At 55.6% G+C, this 261-nt stretch overlaps 1 protein-coding gene across 1 annotated transcript in view; it reads right to left on the reverse strand.

The window, feature by feature from the left end:
* The window catches only part of SRC (SRC proto-oncogene, non-receptor tyrosine kinase), a gene marked incomplete at its 5' end in the record, with an annotated part of 4,851 nt that extends 4,594 nt beyond the window's left edge, over window positions 1-257 (reverse strand). Inside the window, one exon of the mRNA XM_010289176.1 lies at window positions 208-257. Within this exon, the coding sequence (XP_010287478.1) occupies window positions 208-257 (50 nt within the window). The remainder of the gene's footprint in view (window positions 1-207) is intronic.
* Window positions 258-261: the final 4 nt, after the last annotated feature.

Below are 261 nucleotides of genomic sequence, written 5' to 3' on the forward strand. Positions count from 1 at the left end.
CGGCGAAACCACGCCGCACCTTGATGGGCGTTAAAGAGAGGCTGGAAAACGTTTAAGGCGCCTGCAAATTCAAAGGGGAAAAATAACAAAAAGGAAGAACCCAGAACCCGTGCAGGTTTTGCCCAGGAGGGGGGCAGGGGGAGGGAGGAGCGCGCGGGGCGCGTTCGCTATCGCTCGTCTTTAAACTGTCTCAAAGATGGCAATTACTCTTCAGCCTGGATGGAGTCTGAGGGCGCGACATAGTTACTGGGGATGTAGCCC

Source organism: Phaethon lepturus, unplaced genomic scaffold (genome assembly GCF_000687285.1).
Source record: "Phaethon lepturus isolate BGI_N335 unplaced genomic scaffold, ASM68728v1 scaffold29296, whole genome shotgun sequence".
Lineage (NCBI taxonomy): Eukaryota > Metazoa > Chordata > Aves > Phaethontiformes > Phaethontidae > Phaethon > Phaethon lepturus.